This window comes from Rutidosis leptorrhynchoides, chromosome 9, assembly GCF_046630445.1.
Source record: "Rutidosis leptorrhynchoides isolate AG116_Rl617_1_P2 chromosome 9, CSIRO_AGI_Rlap_v1, whole genome shotgun sequence".
Taxonomy (NCBI): Eukaryota; Viridiplantae; Streptophyta; class Magnoliopsida; order Asterales; family Asteraceae; genus Rutidosis; species Rutidosis leptorrhynchoides.
Window position 1 is genome coordinate 264,709,298 of NC_092341.1, and position 25,024 is coordinate 264,734,321.

At 33.9% G+C, this 25,024-nt stretch overlaps 1 protein-coding gene across 3 annotated transcripts; it reads left to right on the forward strand.

Moving 5' to 3' along the window:
- Positions 1 to 18,691: 18,691 nt before the first annotated feature.
- On the forward strand, positions 18,692 to 21,972 carry LOC139866993 (calcium uptake protein, mitochondrial-like). Of its 3 annotated transcripts, none has more exons than XM_071855299.1 (8): positions 18,692 to 18,831; positions 18,993 to 19,744; positions 20,201 to 20,497; positions 20,573 to 20,628; positions 20,845 to 20,938; positions 21,178 to 21,264; positions 21,621 to 21,685; positions 21,787 to 21,972. In XM_071855299.1, the coding sequence occupies exons 3-5, from the start codon at positions 20,201 to 20,203 to the stop codon at positions 20,882 to 20,884; spliced, it is 393 nt and encodes a 130-aa protein (XP_071711400.1). In that variant the 5' UTR covers positions 18,692 to 18,831; positions 18,993 to 19,744; the 3' UTR covers positions 20,885 to 20,938; positions 21,178 to 21,264; positions 21,621 to 21,685; positions 21,787 to 21,972. The 3 variants fall into 3 exon arrangements, with proteins under 3 accessions (XP_071711400.1, XP_071711401.1, XP_071711398.1); XM_071855300.1 differs by having other exon boundaries at positions 20,289 to 20,497; positions 20,743 to 20,938; XM_071855297.1 differs by having other exon boundaries at positions 20,289 to 20,497.
- Positions 21,973 to 25,024: the final 3,052 nt, after the last annotated feature.

Consider the following 25,024-nt stretch of genomic DNA (forward strand, 5'->3'; position numbering starts at 1 on the left):
CTAAAAATACAAATATTACGCTACAATGATTAAAAAGGGACAAAATATAAAAATATACAAAAAGTTGTAAAAAGTACAATTTTTATAAAAATATTATTTTTATATTATTTATTTAATAAAACTACTAATTTTACAATTTAAATAAATTAATTAAACTAAAAATACAAATTAAATAAAAAGTAAATCTTAAAATAAAAATAATAATAATAATAATTATTAGGGTTAAATAATAATAATAATTAATTAATACCCGTAATTAATGCTGGTTTAGGGTTTTTTGTCGCCTGTCAGAGAAGCTCCGCAAGTCGCGGCAATTAAAGCATCAAACCCCGCGAGTCGCGGGGTTCAGAATTTCAGATCTGGAGCAGTTTGAAATTTTTACGCGTTTTTTTTTTTTTTGTTTTTTTTGTTTTTTTCTGTTTTTAATTTTTTTCTATAAATAAAAGATAGTTAATAAAACTTATATTTTTATAAACTAAAATAAAAATAAAGAAACTTATAAAACTTAAATATTTAACAAAATCTTAAAAATGCTTATATTTTTGTTTTTCTTTTTATATTTTTGAATATTTAAAATGTATTTTTACAAAAACGAATTTTAATAAAAGTAAACAAAAAATCCTTTTTTTTTATATATATTAGCGTTGCGCTTCCGGCGTTTAAGAGATTTCCCCGGCAGCGGCGCCAAAAATACTTGATGTTATGCGAGGTGTATACGAAATAGTTTATATTTTACTAGGAAATACTATTAAATACGATACAATTTTACACAAGATATTTATTTATTTATAGAATGGATATACTTAAACCTTGCTACAACACTTATAGGCAGTGTACCTAATCGTACAGTAGTGTAGTTTTTAGTAAGTCCGGTTCGTTCCACAGGGAAATCTTTAAACAAAGCTCAACGCTATATTAGTTTACTTTTATTAAAAATACAAATATATATATAAGTAATATTATTATTATAAAGGGGGTTTTTACCGTTTAATGACCGGTTTGTCGATTTTAAAACTTTAGTCGCAGTTAAAACCTAATGTAAAATATTAAATAAATAAAAGACTTAATTTAAAGCGTAAAGTAAATAACGATAATGAAATTGCGAATAATAAAAGTGCGATAAAATAAACTTGCGATAATTAAAAAGTACGATAATTAAAAGTGCGATTTAAATAACAATAAATAAAAGTGCGATAATTAGAAGTGCAATTAAATATAAAATAAAGGAAATTAAATATGAAATAAAAGAATTATGCTTATTTAAACTTCCGTAATCATGATGTTTGACGTGTTGATTTTAATTTTATGCCCATGGGTTAATTGTCCTTTGTCCTGGATTATTTAATATGTCCGTCTGGTTTTTGTCCATAACAGTCCATCAGTCAAAAATATAAAGTGCGAGTGTCCTCATCAAATTATTCTTATACCCGAAGTTAAATATTCCAACTAATTGGGGATTCGAATTGTAACAAGGTTTTAATACTTTGTTTAATGAATACACCAGGTTATCGACTGTGTGTAAACCAAGGTTTTACTACTTTGTTAACAATTACACCAATTATCCTTGAATGTAATTTCACCCCTGTTTTAATTATTCTAGTGGCTATTAATCCATTCCCGTGTCCGGTTAAATGAACGATTATTCGTACATATAAATACCCCGCCCATCGTGTCCGATCGAGTGTATATGGTAATTTATAGGGACGCCCAATTGTAAATCTTTATATTAACATTAACAAACTATCATTTAGTTAAACAAATATAAAGCCCATTAATAGCCCATAGTCTAATTTCCACAAGTGTCGTTCTTTTGTCCAAACCCCAATTATGGTACAAAGCCCAACTACCCAATTTTAGTAATTAGCCCAACATCATGATTACTTCGTTTTAAATAAGCATAATAATAACTTAACTACGAGACATTAATGTAAAAAGGTTGAACATAACTTACAATGATTAAAAATAGCGTAGCGTTACACGGACAGAATTTCGACTTACACCCTTACAACATTCGCTAACATACCCTTATTATTAGAATTATAATTAAAATTAAAATATAAATTATATATATATATATATATATCGTTTACGTATGATAAGAGAAGAAAAAGATTATGAAAAATGATCAGAATTCGGTTTGCTTTATAGCCAGAGTCGATTTTTGGGGCTCCGCGACTCGCGGTGAAAACCTCTTCAAACTCCGCGAGTCGCGGAGAATGAATTTACAGCTCACACCCTTGGAGTCTTTCTCTGCCGACGGTTTTATAATATATATATAATATATATATAATTAATATAATTAATATAATTAATTATATATTATATTATATTTATATACATAGTTAACTTGTAATTTTTAGTCCGTTGCGTCGAGCGTTAAGAGTTGACTCTGGTCCCGGTTCCGGATTTTCGAACGTCCTTGCGTACAATTTAATATCTTGTACTTTGCGTTTTGAATCTTGTACTCTTGTAATTTCGAGACGTTTTTTATCAATAATTGGAACCTTTTTGATTGTCTTTTGTACTTTTGAGCTTTTTGGTCGTTTGCGTCTTCAATTCGTCGAATCTGTCTTTTGTCTTCACCTTTTATTATTTAAACGAATATCACTTGTAAATAGAACAATTGCAACTAAAAGCTTGTCTTTCTTGAGGAATAATGCTATGAAATATATGTTCGTTTTTAGCATTATCAACTACTAACTTAATGATTTTGAAACGAGACATATATGTAACGATTATCGTTGTAACGACATTTAATGTATATATATATATCATATTAAGAGATATTAATACATCATATTATCATGATAATATAATAATTTAAAATCTCATTTGATATTATAAATATTGGGTTAACAACATTTAACAAGATCGTTAACCTAAAAGGTTTCAAAACAACACTTACATGTAACGACTAACGATGACTTAACGACTCAGTTAAAATGTATATACATGTAGTGTTTTAATATGTATTCATACACTTTTGAAAGACTTCAAGACACTTATCAAAATACTTCTACTTAACAAAAATGCTTACAATTACATCCTCGTTCATTTTCATCAACAATTCTACTCGTATGCACCCGTATTCGTACTCGTACAATACACAGCTTCTAAATGTATGTACTATTGGTATATACACTCCAATGATCAGCTCTTAGCAGCCCATGTGAGTCACCTAACACATGTGGGAACCATCATTTGGTAACAAGCATGAAATATCTCATAAAATTACAAAAATATGAGTAATCATTCATGACTTATTTACATGAAAACAAAATTACATATCCTATATATCTAATCCATACACCAACGACCAAAAACACCTACAAACACTTTCATTCTTTAATTTTCTTCATTTAATTGATCTCTCTCAAGTTCTATCTTCGAGTTCTAAGTGCTCTTCATAAATTCTACAAGTTCTAGTTTCATAAAATCAAGAATACTTCCAAGTTTGCTAGCTTACTTCCAATCTTGTAGAGTGATCATCCAACCTCAAGAAATCTTTTTTATTTACAGAAAGATAGCTTTCTAATACAAGGTAATACTCATATTCAAACTTTGATTCAATTTCTATAACTATAACAATCTTATTTCGAGTGGAAGTCATACTTGAACTTGTTTTTCGTGTCATGATTCTGCTTCAAGAACTTTCAAGCCATCCAAGGATCCTTTGAAGCTAGATCCATTTTTCTCATTTCTAGTAGCTTTATCCAGAAAACTTGAGGTAGTAATGATGTTTATAACATCATTCGATTCATACATATAAAGCTATCTTATTCGAAGGTTTAAACTTGTAATCACTAGAACATAGTTTAGTTAATTCTAAACTTCTTCGCAAACAAAATTTAATCCTTCTAACTTAACATTTAAAATCAACTAAACACATGTTCTATATCTATATGATATGCTAACTTAATGATTTAAAACCTAAAAACACGAAGAACACTTTAAAACCGGACATACACCGTCATAGTAACACTGCGGGCTGTTTTGGGTTAGTTAATTAAAAACTATGATAAACTTTGATTTAAAAGTTGTTCTTCTGGGAAAATGATTTTTCTTATGAACGTGAAACTATATCCAAAAATCATGGTTAAACTCAAAGTGGAAGTATGTTTTCTAAAATGGTCATCTAGACGTCGTTCTTTCGACTGAAATGACTACCTTTACAAAAATGACTTGTAACTTATATTTCAGACTATAACCCTATACTTTTTCTGTTTAGATTCATAAAATAGAGTTCAATATGAAACCATAGCAATTTGATTCACTCAAAACAGATTTAAAATGAAGAAGTTATGGGTAAAACAAGATTGGATAATTTTTCTTGTTGTAGCAACGTGAAAATTGGTAACAAATCTATATTAATCATATCCAAGCTAACTTATATTGTATTATACATGTATTCTAATATATTATGTAATCTTGGGATACCATAGACACGTATGCAAATGTTTTGACATATCATATCGACCCATGTGTATATATTATATGGAACAACCATAGACACTCTATATGCAGTAATGAGGGAGTTAGCTATACAGGGTTGAGGTTGATTCCAAAAATATATATACTTTGAGTTGTGATCTAGCCTGAGACGTGTATACACTGGGTCGTGGATTGATTCAAGATAATATATATCAATTTTTTTTCTGTACATCTAACGTTGGACAACTAGTTGTAGGTTACTAACGAGGACAGCTGACTTAATAAACTTAAAACATCAAAATGTATTAAAAGTGTTGTAAATATATTTTGAATATACTTTGATATATATGTACATATTTGTTATAGGTTCGTGAATCGACCAGTGGCCAAATCTTACTTCCCGACGAAGTAAAAATCTGTGAAAGTGAGTTATAGTCCTACTTTTAAAATCTAATATTTTTGGGATGAGAATACATGCAGGTTTTATAAATGATTTACAAAATAGACACAAGTACGTGAAACTACATTCTATGGTTAAATTATCGAAATCGAATATGCCCCTTTTTATTAAGTCTGGTAATCTAAGAATTAGGGAACAGACACCCTAATTGATGCGAATCCTAAAGATAGATCTATTGGGCCTAACAAACCCCATCCAAAGTACCGGATGCTTTAGTACTTCGAAATTTATATCATATCCGAAGGGTGTCCCGGAATGATGGGGATATTCTTATATATGCATCTTATTAATGTCGGTTACCAGGTGTTCACCATATGAATGATTTTTATCTCTATGTATGTGATGCGTATTGAAATATGAAATCTTGTGGTCTATTGTTACGATTTGATATATATATAGGTTAAACCTATAACTCACCAACATTTTTGTTGACGTTTAAAGCATGTTTATTCTCAGGTGAATACTAAGAGCTTCCGCTGTTGCATACTAAAATAAGGACAAGATTTGGAGTCCATGTTTGTATGATATTGTGTAAAAACTGCATTTAAGAAACATATGTCGATGTAATATATTTCTATTGTAAACCATTATGTAATGGTCGTGTGTAAACAGTATATTTTAGATTATCATTATTTGATAATCTACGTAATGCTTTTGAAACCTTTATTGATAAAATAAAGGTTATGGTTGTTTTAAAAATGAATGCAGTCTTTGAAAAACGTCTCATATAGAGGTCAAAACCTCGCAACGAAATCAATTAATATGGAACGTTTATAATCAATATGAACGAGACATTTTACAATTGGATTGAAACGGTGGACCTAGAAAGCCGAATCGGTGTTTGCCATAAGTAAGTGTACTGAAGAGGACAAAGTTAAGTACGCTATGCATACCTTCACAGGTACTGCGTTAACGTGGTGGAACACCTATCTTGAACAGGTAGGAAAAAATGCTGCTTACGCACTACCGTGGTCGGCATTCAAGCAATTGATGAACGAGCAGTACCGTCCTAGAAACGAAGTCAATAAATTCAAGGCAGAACTTAGAGAGTTACGAACACAAGGGTTCGACGTTACCACATATGAACGACGATTCACAAAGTTGTGCCTATCGTGTCCGGGAGCATTCGAAGATGAAGAAGAAAAGATCGACACATTTGTAAAAGGGTTACCAGTAAGGATTCAAGAAGATGTGAGTTCACACGAGCCCGCTTCTATACAGAAGGCAAGTTGAATGGCTCATAAACTCATAAATCAGATTGAGGGAAGAATTAAAGAGCAGGCGACCAAAGAAGCCAACACGAAACAACTCAAGAGGAAGTGGGAGGAAAACGGTGACAAGAGTCACCAGTACAACAACAACAACAATTACAACCACAATCGCAACAACTATCCCAACAACCGCAACAACAATCGCAACACTACAACAAACATCCCAACATCAACAACAACTACAACAACCGTTTCAACAACAATAACAATCCCAACAACAACCTCAATAACAAAAATGGCAACAAAAACAAAAAACAGCCATGTCATAGGTGTGAAGAAAATCATCAGGGGTTTTGCACGACATTTTGCAACAGGTGTAAAAGAAATGGTCATAGCGCGACAAATTCTGAGGTCTACGGACCAAAGTTTAACAGAACTAAAGGAACAAATAATGTCAGAAAAAGTAATGCCGAAACGAATAGTGTCGGAGCAAGTAATACCAACGCTGTTTGTTATAAATGTGGAAAACCGGGCCACATTATTAGAAATTGCCCAAATCAGGGGAATACTAATGGGCAGGGCCGTGGAAGAGTTTTTAACATTAATGCGGCAGAAGCACAGGAAGACCCGGAGCTTGTTACGGGTACGTTTCTTATTGATGATAAATCTGCTTATGTTTTATTTGATTCGGGTGCGGATAGAAGCTATATGAGTAGAGATTTTTGTGCTAAATTAAGTTGCCCATTGACGCCTTTGGATAGTAAATTTTTACTCGAATTAGCAAACGGTAAATTAATTTCAGCAGATAATATATGTCGGGAGAGAGAAATTAAACTGGGGGATGAAACGTTTAAAATTGATTTAATACCAGTCGAGTTAGGAAGTTTTGATGTAATAATTGGCATGGGCTAGTTGAAAAAGGTGAGAGCAGAGGTCGTTTGTTACAAAAATGCGATTCGCATTATGCGTGAAAAAGGAAAACCTTTAATGGTGTACGGAGAAAAGAACAACGCGAAATTAAATCTTATTAGTAGTTTGAAGGCGTAAAAACTAATAAGAAAAGGTTGTTACGTCATTCTAGCACACATCGAGGAAGTTAAATTTGAAGAAAAGAACATCAGTGATGTTCCCGTCGCAAAAGAATTTCCCGATGTATTTTCGAAAGAATTACCGGGATTACCCCCACATCGATCCGTTGAATTTCAAATAGACCTTGTACCAGGAGCTGCACCAATAGCTCGTGCTCCATACAGACTCGCACCCAGCGAAATGAAAGAATTACAAAGTTAGTTACAGGAACTTTTAGAGCGTGGTTTCATTCGACCAAGCACATCACCATGGGGAGCTCCTGTTTTGTTTGTCAAGAAGAAAGATAGTACATTTAGGTTGTGTATTGACTACCGAGAGTTGAACAAACTTACCATCAAGAACCGCTACCCACTACCGAGAATCGATGATTTATTTGATCAACTACAAGGCTCATCTGTTTATTCGAAGATCGATTTACGTTCTGGATATCATCAAATGCGGGTGAAGGAGGGTGATATTCCAAAGACTGCTTTTAGGACTCGTTACGGTCATTACGAGTTTATGGTTATGTCGTTTGGATTGACTAACGCCCCAGCTGTGTTCATAGACCTCATGAACCGAGTGTGTGGGCAATATCTTGACAAGTTTGTCATTTTTTTTATCGATGACATACTTATTTACTCGAAGAATGATCAAGAGCACGAAGAACATTTGAGAAAAGTGCTAGAGTTGCTGAGAAAAGAAAAACTGTACGCTAAGTTTTCAAAGTGTGCATTTTGGTTGGAAGAAGTTCAATTCCTCGGTCACATAGTGAACAAAGAAGGTATTCAGGTGGATACAGCAAAGATTGAAACCGTTGAAAAGTGGGAAACCCCGAAAACTCCGAAACACATACGCCAGTTTTTTGGACTAGCTGGTTACTACAGAAGGTTCATCCAAGACTTTTCCAGAATAGCAAAACCCTTGATTGCATTAACGCATAAAGGGAAGAAATTAGAATGGAAAGATGAACAAGAGAAAGCATTTCAATTGTTAAAGAAAAAGTTAACTACGACACCTATATTGTCATTACCTGAAGGGAATGATGATTTTGTGATATATTGTGACGCCTCAAAGCAAGGTCTCGATTGTGTATTAATGCAACGAACGAAAGTAATTGCTTATGCGTCTAGACAATTGAAGATTCACGAACAGAATTATACGACGAATGATTTGGAATTAGGCGCGGTTGTTTTTGCATTAAAGACTTGGAGGCACTACTTGTATGGGGTCAAAAGTATTATATATACCGACCACAAAAAGTCTTCAACACATATTTAATCAGAAACAACTGAATATGAGGCAGCGTAGGTGGATTGAATTGTTGAATGATTACGACTTTGAGATTCGTTACCACCCGGGGAAGGCAAATGTGGTAGTCGACGCCTTGAGCAGAAAGGACAGAGAACCCATTCATGTAAAATCTATGAATATAATGATTCACACTAACCTTACTACTCAAATAAAGGAGGCGCAACAAGGAGTTTTAAAAGAGGAAATTTAAAGGATGAAATACCCAAAGGATCGGAGAAACATCTTAATATTCGGGAAGACGGAACCCGGTATAGGGCTGAAAGGATTTGGGTACCAAAATTTGGAGATATGAGAGAAATGGTACTTAGAGAAGCTCATAAAACCAGATACTCAATACATCCTGGAACGGAGAAGATGTACAAGGATCTCAAGAAACATTTTTGGTGGCTGGGTATGAAAGCCGATGTTGCTAAATATGTAGGAGAATGTTTGACGTGTTCTAAGGTCAAAGCGGAGCATCAGAAACCATCAGGTCTACTTCAACAACCCGAAATCCCGGAATGGAAATGGGAAAACATTACCATGGATTTCATCACTAAATTGCCAAGGACTACAAGTGGTTTTGATACTATTTGGGTAATAGTTGATCGTCTCACCAAATCAGCACACTTCCTGCCAATAAGAGAAGATGACAAGATGGAGAAGTTAGCACGACTGTATTTGAAGGAAGTCGTCTCCAGACATGGAATACCAATCTCTATTATCTCTGATAGGGATGGCAGATTTATTTCAAGATTCTGGCAGACATTACAGCAAGCATTAGGAACTCGTCTAGACATGAGTACTGCCTATCATCCACAAACTGATGGGCAGAGTGAAAGGACGATACAAATGCTTGAAGACATGCTACGAGCATGTGTTATTGATTTCGGAAACAGTTGGGATAGACATCTACCGTTAGCAGAATTTTTCTACAACAACAGCTACCATTCAAGCATTGAGATGGCACCGTTTAAAGCACTTTATGGTAGAAAGTGCAGGTCTCCAATTTGTTGTAGTGAAGTGGGGGATAGACAGATTACGAGTCCGGAGATAATACAAGAAACTACCGAGAAGATCATCCAAATTCAACAACGGTTGAAAACCCCCAAAGTCGACAAAAGAGCTACGCTGACATTACAAGAAAAGATAAAGAATTTAAAATTGAAGAGATGGTCATGCTTAAAGTTGCACCTTGGAAAGGCGTTGTTCGATTTGGTAAACGAGGGAAATTAAACCCAAGGAATATTGGACCATTTAAGGTTATTGATCGTGTCGGACCAGTAGCTTACCGACTTGAGTTACCTCAACAACTCGAGGCTGTACATAACACTTTCCACGTCTCGAATTTGAAGAAATGTTTTACTAAAGAAGATCTCACTCTTCCATTAGATGAAATCTAAATCAACGAAGAACTTCAATTCATCAAAGAACCCGTCGAAATAATGGATCGTGAGGTTAAAAGACTTAAACAAAACAAGATACCAATTGTTAAGGTTCGATGGAATGCTCGTAGAGGACCCGAGTTCACATGGGAACGAGAAGATCAGATGAAGAAGAAATACCCGCACTTATTTCCAGAAGATACGTCAACACCTCCAACTGCTTAAAATTTCGGGACGAAATTTATTTAACGGGTAGGTACTGTAGTGACCCGAACTTTTCCATGTTTATTTATATTAATTGAATTTGATAATTACAGGATTAAGTGTTTCCAACATGTTAAGCAATCAAACTTGTTAAGACGTGATTAATTGAAATAGGTTTCATATAGACAATTACCACCCAAGTTGACCGGTGATTCACGAACGTTAAAACTTGTAAAAACTATATGATGACATATATATGATTATATATATAGTTAACATGATATTATTATAAGTAAGTATCTCATTAGGTATTTTAACAATGAGTTATATAGATAAAATTGTGTTTATTGAATTAAGAAACTCGAAACGATATATATAACGATTATCGTTATAACAACGTCTTACTAATTACATATGAATCATATTAAGATATTGTTACACTATGTTTAATCATGATAAATGATAAGTAAACATGTCATTATGTATATTAACAATGAACTACATATGTAAAACAAGACTACTAACTTAAGAATTTCGAAACGAGACATATATGTAACGATTATCGTTGTAACAACATTTAATTGTATATATATCATACTAAGCTATATTAATATATCATAATATCATGATAATTTAATAATTTAACATCTCTTTAGATATAATAAACAATGGGTTAACAACATTTAACAAGATCGTTAACCTAAAGGTTTCAAAACAACATTTACATGTAACGACTAACGAAGACTTAACGACTCAGTTAAAATGTATATACATGTAGTGTTTTAATATATATTCATACACTTTTGAAAGACTTCAAGACACTTATCAAAATACTTCTACTTAACAAAAATGCTTACAATTACATCCTCGTTCATTTTCATCAACAATTCTACTCGTATGCACCCGTATTCGTACTCGTACAATACACAGCTTCTAAATGTATGTACTATTGGTATATACACTCCAATGATCAGCTCTTAGCAGCCCATGTGAGTCACCTAACACATGTGGGAACCATCATTTGGCAACTAGCATGAAATATCTCATAAAATTACAAAAATATTAGTAATCATTCATGACTTATTTACATGAAAATAAAATTACATATCCTTTATATCTAATCCATATACCAACGACCAAAAACACCTACAAACACTTTCATTCTTCAATTTTCTTCATCTAATTGATCTCTCTCAAGTTCCATCTTCAAGTTCTAAGTGTTCTTTATAAATTCTACAAGTTCTAGTTTCATAAAATCAAGAATACTTCCAAGTTTACTAGCTCACTTCCAATCTTGTAAAGTGATCATCCAACCTCAATAAATCCTTGTTATTTACAGTAAGATGTCATTCTAAATCAAGGTAATACTCATATACAAAATTTGATTCAATTCCTATAACTATAACTATCTTAATTCGAGTGATAATCTTACTTGAACTTGTTTTCGTGTCATGATTCTACTTCAAGAACTTTCAAGCCATCCAAGATCCTTTAAAGCTAGATCATTTCTTGTCACTTCCAGTAGGTTTACCTACTAAACTTGAGGTAGTAATGATGTTCATAAGATCATTCAATTCATACATATAAAACTATCTTATTCGAAGATTTGAACATGTAATCACTAGAACATAGTTTAGTTAATTCTTCTAACTTGACATTTAAAATCAACTAAACACATGTTCTATATCTATATGATATGCTAACTTAATGATTTAAAACCGAAAAATACGAAAAACACCGTAAAACTGGATATACGCCGTCGTAGTAACACCGCGGGCTGTTTTGGGTTAGTTAATTAAAAACTATGATAAACTTTGATTTAAAAGTTGTTCTTCTGGGAAAATGATTTTTCTTATGAACATGAAACTATATCCAAAAATCATGGTTAAACTCAAAGTGGAAGTATGTTTTCCAAGATGGTCATCTAGACGTCGTTCTTTCGACTGAAATGACTACCTTTACAAAAATGAGTTGTAACTTAAATTTCTGACTATAAACCTATACTTTTTATGTTTAGATTCATAAAATAGAGTTCAATATGAAACCATAGCAATTTGATTCACTCAAATCGGATTTAAAATGAAGAAGTTATGGGTAAAAGAAGATTGGATATTTTTTGATTGTTGTAGCTACGGGAAATATTGTAACAATTCTATACAAATCATATCCTAGCTAACTTATATTGTATTATACATGTATTCTAATATATTATGTAATCTTGGGATACCATAGACACGTATGCAAATGTTTTGACATATCATATCGACCCATGTATATATATTATTTAGAACAACCATAGACACTCTATATGCAGTAATGTTGGAGTTAGCTATACAGGGTTGAGGTTGATTCCAAAAATATATATACTTTGAGTTGTGATCTAGCCTGAGACGTGTATACACTGGGTCGTGGATTGATTCAAGATAATATATATCGATTTATTTCTGTACATCTAAATGTGGACAACTAGTTGTAGGTTACTAACGAGGACATCTGACTTAATAAATTTAAAACAGTAAAACGTATTAAAAATGTTGTAAATATATTTTGAACATACTTTGATATATATGTTCATATTTGTTATAGGTTCGTGAATCGACCAGTGGCCAAGTCTTACTTCCTGACGAAGTAAAAATCTGTGAAAGTGAGTTATAGTTCCACTTTTAAAATCTAATATTTTGGGATGAGAATACATGCAGTTTTATAAATGTTTTACGAAATAGACACAAGTAATTGAAACTACATTATATGGGTGAATGATCGAAGCCGAATATGCCCCTTTTGCGTGGTAACCTAAGAATTAGTAAACCGATCTACTAATTGACGTGAATCCTAAAGATAGATCTATTGGGCCTAACGAACCCCATCCAAAGTACCGGATGCTTTAGTACTTCGAATTCCTTTATATCATGTCCGAAGGATTTCCCGAAATGATAGGGGATATTCTTATATGCATCTTGTTAATGTCGGTTACCAGGTGTTCACTATATGAATGATTTTTATCTCTATGTATGGGATGTATATTGAAATATGAAATCTTGTGGTCTATTATTATGATTTGATAATATATATGTTAAACCTATAACTCACTAACATTTTTGTTGACGTTTTAAGCATGTTTATTCTCAGGTGATTATTAAGAGCTTCCGCTGTTGCATACTAAAATAAGGACAAGATTTGGAGTCCATGCTTGTATGATATTATGTAAAAACTGCATTCAAAAAACTTATTTTTTATGTAATATATTCTTATTGTAAACCATTATGTAATGGTCGTGTGTAAACGGTATATTTTAGATTATCATTATTTGATAATCTACGTAATGCTTTTTAAACCTTTATCGATAAAATAAAGATTATGGTTGTTTTAAAAATGAATGCAGTCTTTGAAAAATGTCTCATATAGAGGTCAAAACCTCGCGACGAAATCAATTAATATGGAACGTTTATAATCAATATGAACGAGACATTTCAAGCGCCGCTCCTGGTTTTGGTGCAACGCTCCTCTGCTAAAAAAGTAGACCAACTTATTTTGTGTTTTCATAAATTCATTCCCGCTTACTCGCAACTCCGATTAACATGAAACTTGGCCAACATGTTTATATATGATTTCTAATTGAAGAAAAATTGTCGGATACCCGACCCGACCCCGTTGACGTTAACTTTGACCAAGTTTGACTTTTAATCAAACTTAACCAAATACTTATGCAATCGTTCTAACATGCTTTTATACTTGATTCTTGCATGAAACTTGACAACGTGACACACATGCTTTATAATCGAGTCGTAACGAGCCATAGGACTAATTGAACACATTTCGCCTGACCTTGTGTCCTAACCGGTTAATTGATACAACTTACTTGTTTAGGTCAAGGCTAAGCAACTTTCATGCACATGTTTACTTTGTGAAGTACATTTATACTCGTGCACTCGAGGTGAGATCATAGCCCCACCTTTTCAACAACTTTTATTCTTTTAAATCGTAGGCTGAGAAACATATACATTACATACTTATATACATTTCATATGTATATATACTTTTCATACTTTTATACTTTGAACACAAATACGAATACAAGGATACAGACGAGTTTGAACGAAAATCCTCAATTCAGTTATCATTAGTTACATCAGATGGTGTAAGTGAGACTATGTTGTGTGGATCCATACGGGTTTGACTAACCCTCATTCGAACGGTTCGCTACCGTTAAGCGAATGAAATATATTCTGTTACGGTGTATGTTCTAACACTTTTATGCTGAGGTAAATGATACAGTTAAGCTTTGATAATTGGGTGCTTGGTAAACAAACAACATTCTTTGGAATATATACGATTTGGATAATCAACTATACAAAATCTTGTGGTTCAAAACAACGTTTACAAAAACCTATGATTTCACCAACGTTTTTCGTTGACAGTTTTCCATACGTTTCTCAGGTTCATACATGGCTATTTGATACATGCTTCCGCATTCACTCATACTTGCTTGGGGTCAAGCATACATGCATCCACTCTGATTACTTGCTTGGAGTCAAGCATACATACATACTTACGCTATTTATAGCAACCGTGATTTTCAACTAATTATGTCGCAAGTTATTTCATTTATACATTACTATTTTTGTAAACTTAAACTTGTTGTCGATCCGTTTGGTAAACTAAACTTTGTAAGTCTTATACGTTTCAATTGAATGCGACATAATTTTGGTCAAACGTGTCTCATTTAGGGACTATGACCACGCAACAGGACCTAAGTTAACGGCGCCGTCAATGATGATTTTGTCGGGTCGTTACACAGTCAAGTTGACAAAACCAATTTCAATAAATTACATGTTAATCAGAGCCATCTAAATTACCTCCTTTATTCCTTCCCTTATCTTTCTAATAATCAATCGCTTTTCCTCTCTTTTCTTCTCTCAATCAAAAGACCAAAATTAATTCCCATCTTAATCAACATCATCGTCCCCTTCTTTATCTTTTCTTCCTGTTAAAGCAATCTCCATGGCAAACGACAAAGAACTTAACATTTCCAATAACTTCGGAGTGACAAACATCCATACCTTTGTCCCACTCAACCTCGATCTCGAAGAATTAAATTATGATTCATGGCGAGAGCTTTTTGAAACCCATTGTATGACCTTCGATCTAATTGGTCATCTCGATGGAACAACGGTTGCTACAGGAAACGTTGACAAAGAATGGAAGAAAACAAACTCACTTATCAAACTTTGGATCTACGGAACGCTTTCTAAACCTATTCTTCAATCGGTTGTTAAATGAAAGTATTCCGCACACCAATTATGGGAATACATCGAGAACCTCTTTCGTAATAATAAAGAAAGTCGGGCTATGGAACTCGAAAATGAGCTTCGCACTATTGTTCTTGGCGACTCATCTATCACCGAATACTGCCGCCGTATCCAAACTTTAGCAGACCTTCTTGAAAATATTGAATCATCGGTTGCTGACAAAACACTTGTTACCTATATGATCAATGGTTTACCGGAAAAATATGATCACACCTCCGAGAGTATCACGTTCAAGGAACCCTTTCCTACAGACTCGATCGATGCTCCTTTTAGCCGAAAAACATATGTCAAATCATCGTCTTCCTTTATCCAGCTCGCACCATGATAACTCCTCAAGCCCAACAATTCTTTTTACCGACAGGAGCAGTGGCAGTCGAAATAACAACAAAACTAAATGCAATGGTGGCAAGCAGAATCATAGTACTAGTCGTGGTAATGGAAACAAACAAGGAAATGGGTCTCAATTTAACTCACGTGGACTGACATCTCAAAACAACATATCTAATGGCCCTAACCATCGTAGACAACAATCTTATTGGGCTCCAGGTTCCTTCGATTGGACTCTTCCTCCATGGGCCTGGCAGCCTGGCATGCCGCATCCCTACTGGACTGGACCCTCGCCTACGAACAGGCCCAACAACCGCGGCCCAGGACAGCAGCCTCGATCCAACAGTTCTGGGCTGTTAGGTGCAGGCCCACATGCGCCTTCACCTCAAACATATACTGCTGGTTCAGCTTCGGGTGTGCCACCTCCTTGGACTTGGTTTCCCCCGCACAACAATGGTGATTCTACATCTCTACCTCAAGTCTTTGGTGCATGCTCACTTCAGGACCCCGGTGATGACGGCTGGTATATGGACACCGGGGCAACTGCTCATGTAGCCACGAACTCAGGTAAACTCAGTACCATCTAATATGTCTTCATCCTCATATTCTTCTTCTACTAACACAACACACACTCCTCCTACACCCACTACCACCATCAATTCCGCACCCTCTGACACGTCTTCCTCTTCAGATTCTTCTCCCAACGAAGAACCTCCCTATACTACTAACACCAGCACAACTTCCGAACCACCCCTGAACCAACATCCCATGATCACTCGTGCCAAAACCGGAATCTCCAAACCCATCTCTCGCCTTAACTTACATATCACCACACCTCCCGACATTCCCCAAACCAACATTCAAGCTCTTGCCAACCCTCAATGAAAAAAGGCAATGACCGATGAATATAATGCTTTAATTAAAAATGGTACTTGGGTTCTGGTTCCACGGCCCTCGGGGGTTAATATTGTTAGATCTATGTGGTTATTTAAACGTAAGTTACGCTCTGATGGTTATTTGGACAGGTATAAGGCATGGCTAGTTGCTAACGGGAAAAGTCAGCGGCCTGGTATCGACTGTGGTGAGACATTTAGCCCGGTGGTTAAACCGGCTACTATTAGGGCTGTTCTGAGCCTATCTGTTTCTCGACACTGGCCCATTCATCAGCTAGATGTCAAGAACGCTTTTTTACATGGTGACTTATCTGAAACTGTCTACATGCATCAACCTCCCGGGTTTCACCCTGGTTATGTTTGTCGTTTACAAAAATCTTTATATGGTCTCAAACAAGCTCCTCGTGCTTGGTTCCATCGATTCACTACGTTTGCTCAACATGTTGGTTTCTCTCATAGTATGTGTGATTCATCTCTCTTCATCTATAGACAAGGGACTCATGTTTCACATTTACTTCTCTATGTGGATGATATTATTCTCACCGCTTCTTCGACAGCTCTTTTACGACAGATCATTTCTTCCCTTTGCAGGGAATTTACTATGACTGACCTCGGACCGCTTAATTATTTTCTGGGAATCTCTGCAACCCGCACCTCACAGGGTATGTTTCTCTCTCAACGAAAATACACTCTTGACATCTTAGATAGAGCTGGCATGACTGACTGTAAGCCATGTAACATACCTGTTGATACTCAGCCAAAACTTGGACCTCATGGGCCTACTATTAAGGATCCCACACTATATCGTAGTCTTGCAGGTGCTTTGCAGTATTTAACCTTCACTCGCCCTGATCTTATGTTGTTCAGCAATTGTGCCTATTCATTTACGATCCTCGGGAACCTCACCTAGCTGCTCTAAAACGCGTTTTGCGTTATGTTCGCGGCACTGTCGATAACGGGTTGCAAATTTCTCCTTCTTCCTCTACTAAGCTAATAGCTTACTCTGATGCAGACTGGGGTGGATGCCCCGACACTCGACGTTCTACGTCAGGGTATTGTGTATTTTTGGGAGATAACCTCTTATCATGGTCTTCAAAGAGATAAGCAACCGTCTCCCGATCTAGTACGGAAGCAGAATATCGAGCGGTTGCTAATGCTGTTGCAGAGACATGCTGGATTCGCAATCTTCTTCGCGAATTACACTCACCTTTATCTCACGCAACATTGGTTTATTGTGATAATGTGAGTGCTGTCTATCTATCCACAAACCCTGTTCAGCACCAACGCACCAAACACATAGAAATCGACATACATTTTGTGCGTGATCAGGTTGCTACAGGAGCTATTAGAGTTCTTCATGTCCCCACTACATCTCAGTATGCTGATATCTTCACCAAGGGACTGCATACTCGTCTGTTTACTGAATTCAAATCCAGCTTGAACGTCCGTTCGTTACCTCCCGTTCCAACTGCGGGGGGTATTAGTCAATGTATTTTATGTATATTTGTCTTTGGGCTAGCCCATTTGTATTTAGCTCAAGCCCTATGTAAATACGTGTAAAAGCTTGTATCTTGCCTATATATATCTTGTAAATGAGAAGGTTCAGTCAAGTTGACAACATCAATTTCAATAAATTACAATTTGAAGTTACGATACGGTAACTTGAAAATGAAATTGAATGTGTTTTTGTTGTTTATAGTTTGTTGATGAAAATTTTATTCGATGGACTTGAAGCTCTTTTTCCTACTCAGTCTTTAGTTTAACTAGATGGAAGTTACTTCTTTTTCCTACTCAGTCTTTAGTTTAACTAGATGGAAGTTACTTATTATGCGTTTTAACGCCTATAATTGTATATCACTATATAAATTAAAAGAGAGTCTCGATTAGCTAATAATTGTTTTTAAAACCCCCTTAATTACCATTAGATTAAAAAATTACATAATAATACCCTTGATCCAACGGTCCTTAATCATTCACTAAAAAAATTAGCTAATAAATCAATTGTGAAAACACTCGTCCCTAAAATACCCTCCTAATTAAAAGAAACCCGTAACGCTAGATAAATAAAAGGTTCTGATTGTCATCGTCTCATCGTCGGCTCATTCAGAAATTAGAGCAACCCTAAATTTTTCCCTAAATCGCGTTCAATCAATATCAGTGATTCGTCCAAAATATTGATCGATTTAACTAAATCCTGTCAAATCATTCATCATCGCAGCATTCTCTTCAATAGTTGATTATTCATCATAGGTACCAACTACTGTTTAATTTTCTTCACAGCTATTTGCAGCTATTCAATTAATTTAATAGTGGTAATAATAAGTGCTGTATTGTTTAATAGTCATAGTGACTAAAACAAGACAAGTACTAATTTTTTATTTTTTTTACTACAACTATGTGTTACTGTGTAGGATGGTAATGATTATGACAATGATGGTGGTGGTGGTGGTTTTGGTGAAGATGAGAATGCCGATGGATTTGCAGCTATTTAACAAAACTGATTTTTACAACACCGTTCTAATCGTACATGTGCATAAATAACAATGCATGTTTGACTTGCTAATTGCAAGTTCTAAATCGTTGCAACTTGAAATAAGTGCAGCCCACTGTTCTTTCTTTGCTTGCTATTAAATGTGTATACATGTGAATGGTTACATACACACTCGACTGTAATGACACTGATAAGTGCTGACTTTTCTTGAGACATTTTATAGTAGAATCTGTTATCAATAAATGTTTATTATTTAGTGTAGTAAAGCCTGGATGCTTTACATTTTTACTTAGTGTAGTAAAATTTACAAAATACTAACAAATGAACATATGACAGATTACATTGGAATGATAGTTAGAGTACACAACGTCGAGAACCACGAAAGCGATCACTCCACACAAAGAAGGCTTTACATAGTAAGGAGAACAACATTATAAAAAGAAGGCACAACCAATTTACAAAAAAAAAAAAAAAAAAAAAAAAAATTAATTGTTCTGCTCTCTGTATCTTGCAACAATAACATCGTCGAACTGGCCAAAAACTTTGACTTTGCCGAATACGAGTAAATGGAAAAACCGGTTCTCAAAGCCATCACATCATGCTTGGTCAGAAAAATATTGGAGTACTTCTTACCAGGAGAACCACAACTGAAAGGAACATGGCAACCCACAGGTATCTAAACCCACCAATTCCCGAATACCTCGACCATATTATACAATAAGTACAACAGAGGCTAAACTTTTTTTATATTCCTTTCTACCAATTCTATGTACATTCTCCTAAACCCTACAGATGTAGTCGAAATTGGAATTTGATTGTATATTAAAACACAGTGGTGTTACCATAAAGGCTAAGCGGGCAGTGGTTGTTGGTTTACCTGTTTCATTGTTACTGCTTAAAAGAAGATGCCACAGTTATTGTCGTTCATTCGAACACATTGTCCACAAAGTATCATTTGTGAGGTAGACATTGTTATTGCTGCAGCAGGACAAGCTATGATGATATGCATATTTTGTTTCATATGTAATTTTAAGTTACATTTTATTTATTATAATGTCAGGATTTAAAAAATACTTTTTATTCGATTTAAAAAATACTTTTTACATAGCCGTGCTTCATCATGTGTAGATGACACGGTTGGAGTTCTCTCATTATGATTATAAATTGTGTGGTACAATACCAGCCAAGGATTTTGCGTTATCCATGGTTGCATCAGGTGATATAAGGCATAAGAGCCGGTTGCTTAACCATGTAGATGAATTAGATAACGAGCCTCATCTAAAGAATATTTGCATCACATTTGAGGAATTTAAAAGCTTTGCAGAACTACGTAAGAAGCTACATCCATTTTCTCTAGCGATTTTTAGCTATGGAAAAGTCAATGGATTTTTGACAAGGAAGGATTTTCAAAGAGCAGCTAATCACGTAAGGCATCCTACTCTTATTGCTAGATATATATGAGGCTAATTAAGACTTTTTAACCTTAATTGTTTGTGGCAGACCTGTGTACATTCTTCTTACTTCCGACATTCAAGAGGCCTTCTTGATACAACAAGGTACAATACATTCTTTTTCGAAGTTTATACAGATTTAAAATAATTAAGCATGTATATTTGAGTAATTACCTTTTCACTAAATTTACAAGAAAGTTATTAAATGGTGCTAATCAGGCTATCCAGGCTTTGACATTGCTAAAATATTGTTCATATCTTATCTATGATGGTGTCACTTTGAGTCTCTATATTAAAAAGAATTTAAATTTGGGTTACCAGAAATACTTTGACTCTAAAGCTAACGGGTCAAATGTGTTGAGCTTTGTTTGAAGTTGTGGATGGTGGTTGGGTCATTAGCAACTTTGTCTCCCAGGTAAAATTTTGCTTTCTTATTAAATCTTCCTTTCTTACTATTTTGTGACGGACTTAACATCACTTACTTATTATTGAGATCCTTCATCAGTATAAGTTTCTTCACGAGATATCTTTGTTTTAAAGGTTGAAAAATCAGCCTTTAAGCAATATGTGTTAAAATTTTTCTTATTTTATGAATGTTAAAATAATGACGCATCTTTTACTATGTGTGGTAATAATAACTCTCTATTATTGCAGTTGTGATTTCGATGATGAATTAGGCGATCCTTCTACAAAGGAGGTGAAAGTGGTTACAAGAAGCTCCCTTTAAGGAGTCAACACAAGGTGGCAAATATAAAAAAAAAATTAACAGTTACAAGTTTGGAATACCACCCTTAGGTTAAGATTTAAACATTATAATTTAAAAAAGTGAGTAAAATTTGTCTTCTTGACCATGTGGATGTGAATGATCATCTTCAGTTGACCTTTATATTCATTTTTAGTTCACTCATTTGACCTGTTATTTAGTCTTGAACAATCCGGTAATGGGTCAAAATGAGTAATCTTATTGTGAATTTTTAAGGGCTACTATGTGCAACATATGTTATATCATATATGCAATGCATACAAGTGAAGTGGGATTGAACTAAATTCAATACATATAACGTATATGTAGCTTGACTTTTATGTTGTATTTGCAGATCAGGATGTGTGTTATTGTGGTATAACATTATATGTAATTCTTGTGGGAGCTTATCCATTTGAGGTACTTACGGGATGAGCCTAACAATTTTTGCAATTAGTGAATTTCGTAAGGTATGTTATGTACTGCTTTTGTTTACAAATCTTATTTTGTATGTTGTGTAGGTGGCAATCTGGACGGGTCAGGTGGGCCGGTAACATAGAGAAACAATTCATTGCAGTTAGTAGTAAACTGCATTCAGTTAGTGTTTGGCATAAGTATATGTTAGTCTTTGTGCAAATCATACACAAAATGTAGTTATGAAGATGACCAAAATAAATTATAAACCCATGGCAAGTCGATGATGGCAACAGGAGAATGATATGTATTATCATTGGAACTTTACGTTTGTTATTAATGCGTGCTTTCATATGCAATATGCAACACTAATATTGTGTTTCTTTGATATAAGGTTTAGGGTTTAGATATAAGGTTTAGGGTTTAGAGTTTAGTGTATAAGGTTTAGTGTTTCAGGTTTATGGTTTAGACTTTAAGGTTTAATGTTTAGATTTTAGAATTTATGGTTTAGGGTTTTTAGGGTATAGGGTTTAAGGCTTAGTGTTTAGTTTTTATAATTTATAGTTTAGAGTATAGATATAGGGCTTAGGGTTTAGGGTTAGGGTTATGGTTTAGTGTATAGGATTTAAGGTTTAGAGTTTATGGTTTAGTGTATATGGTTTAGGGTTTAGAGTTTAGGGTTTAGATTTTGGAATTTAAGGTTTAAGGTTTAGGGTATATGGTTTAGGGTTTAGTATGTAGGGTTAAGGTTTGGTGGTTTAGGGTTTAGGGTTGATTTAGGGTTTAGATTTAAGGTTTAGGGTTTAGGGTTTAGGGTTTAGAGTTTAGTGTATAGGGTTTAGGATTTAGTGTTTGGGTTTATGGTTTAGACTTTAAGGTTTAAGGTTTAGATTTTAGAATTTATGGTTAGGGTTTAGGGTATAGGTTAGGGCTTAGGGTTTAGTTTTTACAATTTATGGTTTAGTATAGATATAGGGTTTAGGGTTTAGTGCATAGGATTTAGGGTTTAGGGTTTATGGTTTAGTGTATATGGTTTAGGGTATATGTTTTAGGTTTTACAGTTTATGGTTTATATTATAATTTAAGGTTTATGGTTTAGGGTATTGGGTATAGGATTTAGAGTTTAGGGTTTAATGTGTAGGGTAAAGGGTTGGTGGTTTAGGGTTCAGGGTTGGTTTAGGGTTCAGAGTTTAGTGTATAGGGTTTATTGTTTACGGTTTATGGTTTACAGGTTAGGGTTTAGATTTTAAAATTTATGGTTTAGGATATAGGGGTTAGGCTTTATTGTTTAGGATTTAGAGTTTAGGGTTTAGTAAGTTTAAGGTTTAGATTTAGGGTTTAGGTTTAAGGCTTAGTGTTTAAGGAGCGAGATATGTTGATGAAGCTGAAAGTTAATTTTATATTGGTTGCATTTATTATCTATGTTTTTTAGAATATATTAACCTTCTTGCTAAAGACAATTTATGAGGTTTCAAGCATTTTTAAATGAACTTTGGAAGTTTAAATCCATTTAGCCAATTAAAACATTCAAATCTGTATATGTTCTACCTTGCTACAATCGTTGATGTTTTGTTTATATTTAATGTGATTTTGATACGCATATTGTGTGGTGAATAGATGAATCATAAAATCATAAGCATAAAGATTCAACTTGATCTCAAATTAAATTACACAAAGGAAAGAAAGAAAGCCATAAAGATTGTATCTTTTTTACAAAGATAAGAAAACACATTAAAAAAATATTACAAACATTTATATAGAATTAAAACTCAATTACCTCCTAATACGAAGCTTCATTTTTGGTTAAAAATAAGGCAAAAGGAATGGAATTTTCTAATTTTTATAAAGATAATTATTTAACCAAAGTTGTATCTACCTAAACTACTCCTAAATTAACAAAACGAGGACTATCGAAACTCAAAAAAGAGAACAAACACAAAAAAAATCAATCGTCACTTACCATTACCATATCGACGATCGTCTCATCCAAAACATAGAACCTGTAAATAATCACTCGGAGATTGTTAACCATCCATCGTTTTCAAGCAATCGAACACACTTGCAATACTATCTTGTGTCCATTCATCGTCAATTCAAAAATACTCGTTAGTTTCTTCTTATTTCGTCTCAATTATCAGGGTATTACTTTTCGATTAAAAAATAATATAGATTGGTACTTTAATAGATTCATATTTCCATTATTGCATGTCATATCAGGTTCATAAATCATTTAAATTTGTACTTTAATCAAATTTTTTAGGATTTTTAATTTTGCTTACTCTTACTGCACTGCATGTATTTAGTTATGTATATTAATGGATGTAGGTTTGAGGACTCTTCGAACATTCTATCAGGTACATTACAAACAATTTCTCAGACTTTAGGGTTTCGGTGTTTTTTTTTTTTTTTTTTTTGTTCTTTTTGAAAAAGTCATTCATATGGTCTATTTTGTAACACACAAACTGAATAGAATGTATTTTAATTTAAAACATTTTAAACATCTTTACACAAAAAAAGTTTTAGTAACAAACTTTAAACCTTTTTGAAAACTTACTTATCGTCTTAATTTATAATTTATTTCCGTATGAAAAATAACCACTAACATATCTATTGTAATTTAATTTGATGATACAATACAATGGACTAGAACATGGCTAAGTACGGAAGGCCCCATTCCTTTGTTTTCGGCATCGTTCACACAGAAAACGAACAATTGGTATTTCTCTAAACTTAATACAATTATCACTTAATACATTTGTTTATAGTACTTCAACTTCAAAATTCACTTATTGATCAAGGTTATATTGTTGAATGATTAATCTACAGCAACTTCCCAAACATTTTGTCCGTGAACAGTTTAAGAAAACAGTGAAAAAGAGGAATGTCTGTATCAACTGTAACGGTGTTAAATTCAAAGTTAAAATTACCAAAGAAGTTGAGATAAGATTCATAAGCAGTGTATTGCCTTCAATAATGCAGCAATTAAATTTAACGTAATTCATTTGCTTCACTGCAAAACAACAAGCTTATTGGGATTTAACGATTTACGATGAAGAAATGTGCTTGGCCAAGTTTGAAGATGAAGTGACACATTCCAATAATACATCAACCCACCTTAAACTGCTTATAATGGCACCACAAATGCATTTTCAATCTTGCATCAAACATGTAGTGACCCGAACTTTTTCATGTTTATATATATTAATTGAGATTGATATTTACATGATTAAATATTTCCAACATGTTAAGCAATCAAACTTGTTAAGACTTGATTAATTGAAATATGTTTCATATAGACAATTGACCACCCAAGTTGACCGGTGATTCACGAACGTTAAAACTTGT

Bases quoted from the DNA above. Each gene is read 5' to 3' on its own strand.
- LOC139866993 (XM_071855297.1), top strand. From the start codon at position 19,639: ATGGAAAAACCGGTTCTCAAAGCCATCACATCATGCTTGGTCAGAAAA. The intron at 20,498-20,572 runs GTAAGGCATCCT...TGTTTGTGGCAG, and splicing joins TTCAAAGAGCAGCTAATCAC to ACCTGTGTACATTCTTCTTA. The intron at 20,629-20,844 runs GTACAATACATT...TTGGGTTACCAG, and splicing joins GGCCTTCTTGATACAACAAG to AAATACTTTGACTCTAAAGC.